Source organism: Crocuta crocuta, unplaced genomic scaffold (genome assembly GCF_008692635.1).
Source record: "Crocuta crocuta isolate KB4526 unplaced genomic scaffold, BGI_CrCroc_1.0 scaffold241, whole genome shotgun sequence".
Taxonomy (NCBI): Eukaryota; Metazoa; Chordata; class Mammalia; order Carnivora; family Hyaenidae; genus Crocuta; species Crocuta crocuta.
Genome location: NW_027527807.1, coordinates 2873290 through 2876724, shown reverse-complemented (window position 1 = coordinate 2876724; position 3435 = coordinate 2873290). Strand labels below are relative to the sequence as shown.

General features: G+C 45.4%; 1 protein-coding gene across 2 annotated transcripts in view; it reads right to left on the bottom strand.

Annotated features, from left to right (window-relative positions):
• ARHGEF6 (Rac/Cdc42 guanine nucleotide exchange factor 6) overlaps positions 1 to 3435 on the bottom strand; it is a 111529-nt gene that overhangs the window by 14980 nt on the left and 93114 nt on the right. For both annotated transcript variants that reach the window (XM_077774029.1, XM_077774019.1), the window contains 2 exons: positions 3024 to 3083; positions 911 to 1057 (listed from right to left, as the gene is read on the bottom strand). In XM_077774029.1, coding sequence (XP_077630155.1) covers positions 911 to 1057; positions 3024 to 3083 — 207 coding nt within the window. The remainder of the gene's footprint in view (positions 1 to 910; positions 1058 to 3023; positions 3084 to 3435) is intronic.

Here is a 3435-nt window from a genome sequence, read left to right as displayed (position 1 = left end):
CCCCCCATCCCCCATTTGTCTTCTATCTTCCCTTCTGTCGGCTTTTTCAGGCACTCACTCCTCCTCCCTTCACCCAAGAGGTTTATCCCAAAGGTGGGAAAGACTACTAGTTAGACTTGCTGCCCGCATCAACCTTCCCCAGGGTATCTGCATCTTAAATGAGATTGCTTATTAACCCACAGTAATGAATCTCTGACAGAGACCTGTCAGGGAGCAGGGGAAGAGGTTTGGGGACAGAGAAGGCAATTCTCACACCCGATAAATCACGCCAGGTGACGCAACCAACCTTCCCCCCTTGCTCTGCCCCCTTCCTAAAAGACCTAATCCATCTTCAACCCTCCAAGCATCTTTCTGGATATTTACTTCCCAGGAAGGCACACCTGTCAGGGACATCTAAATCTCTGCCTCTCACTCTGCCCTCCCACCCACGTGTGTCTACTGTTTTTACAGCCGCCTACAAGATGTCTGCACCTGGGGACCTACTACAGTCACTCAAAAGTTAACAGGTCTGAGACGGCATCCTTCATCTTCTCCAGCCCATAGGTCGCCGCTTCCTATCGACTTTCCCTCCTAAGCGGGGCTCAGATGGGCCCCTTAAGTTTCATTTTCTCCCCATCTCCATAGTCTTCTTGCTGCCTCCCTTCTCTGAACTTGTGTGCAATCCACCCTTGAGGCGCACCATCTACACTGACTACCTGGGTTTGTTCTCTAGCCGCAGCCTGTGTGTTTAAGGCACGGCTCATCGCATGCTCTCTCCTCCCCTCTCCCGCGGCACCTAGCAGAGTGGGGGGCAAGGAAGAGGCGCTGGGTTTCTTTGCGTGTTCGAGCAACCTGGCCTGGACGGATGAACAAATCAAAGAAAACAAGGAGGAAGATGGAAGTAACGGCATTGAGACGTGAAACCTCTTACCTCACAGGTTCCGTACTGCACCATGACTTGCGACATGAACAGAACGTTCCCCAGGGTTTTAATGCTCTCCCCTTCCCATGCCTGAATGGGTTCCGAAAGTATCTGCAACTCCAGCTGTTTTCTCTTCCTTAGATCTTGGCACTGCCCCTACAGAACCAAAGCAGAACATACTAGAAGAGGAATTCTTGTGACACAGGCCCCAAAGAAGCCCAGAGTTAGAGGAAGCTTTGGGCTCTCAGATTTCTACAGAGTCCCAATTCCTCACCATGAATCCCATCACCAGATCTGTTCCCGACAGAGAGACCCACAGCCCTGAGCCTCTAGCCTGGGGCCCCCAGAGGTTTTGTGAGGAAGGGCTACTTTTCGCGGTGCTCAGAGAGCAAGATAAAATGGCAGAAGGGGCTTGCTTCTCCATCCCCGCAGGGACTACGGGGACACAAGTGGCCGGTTCCTCTCGAACAGGGCCAGGCAAGCAACCGGTAGCTTTGGAGCTGCTGGCTGGGCTCCCTGCTCTAGCCCCTTTCCGTCTCATCACCAAGCCATTTTGTTTTTCTAACACATGCTCAGTTTCCAACCAGGTGACATCTTAATAAAGCAAACAGATAAAAACATGACTCCAGGGGTTATAGAAAAAGGGAAAACTAAATTCCTTATGCTGCAGGGAATCGAATCGATCTTCCAACAAAACAGAGACACTGCCCTATACTTTGTTCAGGGACTAGGAGTTGGTCAGTATGGAGAAAAAATACTACATTAATTTTATTCCTAAAAGAATTGTAAGAAAGAGATACAACCGAATTTTATGAATACAAACCAGGAAACTACGTGGCGTATGAATACTAGATCCAGCTCTCTATCTAGATCTCTTGTGAAGTTATCTTAGAATAATTTTTAACAGTATTTACACATTTGTTAAAAAATTTAGCAGTATTTACTCCAAACTGAATATGAAAACAAGCATATGGTTAGTTATGTTACTATTTCCAAAGAAATGTCACAGTTTTGGGCGTGTGTTTTCTATAAAATCTCTGCTGTCCCTTTCAGCTAAATGGAAACTTGAAGAAATCAGTTCAGTGTACACATATTTTTGAAGCATCTGCAGTGGGAATAAATATACGATAACCATCAAAGCAAGCTCTACAACATGCACCATGGTCAGAAAGAAAAAAGAATTTCATATTCCATTTGCATAGGACACAATAAAAGAGACCCACATAGTAATAAATGCCATCCATGGGTTTCAGTGGGCTGAGCTATTAGGTTGAGCCATGTAAAGCTACCAAGATTCAATTGCTTGTGTTCTACGCCAACAGAAGGTATTTAACTTAATACCTTACTCTGGTCTTCAACTTGGTGGTTACCCATGGACACGTCAGGAACACGATCTCCCCGTTCGTGGGTTTGAGCCCACACTGACAGCCTGCTTGGGATCCTCTCTCTCCCCCTCTCTCTGCACCTCCCCTGCTTGCTTGCTCTCTCTCTCAAAATAAATAAACATAAAAAAATGTCTAGAATGAAGCTAAACTTAATCAATCACCCAGAGTAACGCTTTCCTTCCTCCTAAAAGGCCACCAAGTGGTTTTACATCAGTGGGTTCGAGAAGACATTAACCATCACACTCAAGATACAAGATTACAGACAGCTCTGATAGCAATCTATATAAAGCAATTGCATTTTAGTGGGTTTTTTCCTTTTAGATTGGATGAAGGATTTCTTTGTCATACACAAACAATCAAGTCATAGCCTTTGGCATAAATAGATGAATCCAGTATCGATGGCAATCAGTGAGCGACAAGGTGCACAGACACAAGGTGAACGACACGGGGGTAAAGACAAAGAGACAAAAGGAAACCCCCCACCTACACAACAATGCTTAATGTGGCAGAGACTTCAAATGTGAGTGCTTTATACCCTCAGCCTGGCAAGCTTTCATAGGTAAGCATGGTTTTTGGAAGTCAAAATTAAATGAAACAATCACTGTGATACTGTCGCTAAAAGCTTATTGTTTCCACTCCAAAGACCTTTGCATAGGGAAAGAAACGTTACACACGAATCACTCTCTTAGGAACAAAGCATACAAAATGGAGAATTATAATTTTTGAGTGTCACCTACCATGAGAGTTTTGAACGCTACGATTGCTTTCAGAATATCCTGATGATCTGGATGCGTATCCTGGTAAAGGAATACATTGTAAAACAATATTAAAGGAGAACAGAGCAGCAGTCACCGGGGGTCAGGGGTGGGAGGAGGGTGTGGCTTCAAAGAGAGAGAGAAAATCCAAGGGGAGGATGGAACCGTTCTGTATCTCCGTTCGTGGTAACACGAATCCGCGCGTGTGATAAAAGCCACAGCACTGCACGCCAAGAGAGACAAGTCAGTTTTAGCATATGCTGATTTAAAGATTACAAAATAAAACAGCACTTGGAATCTCAGCACCTCCGATTATCAGGTGACCAAGAAATTCAGACAGCTGGTAACACATCGTGGGTTTGGTGACAACATACTAGGTGTGGTTATTGGGGCA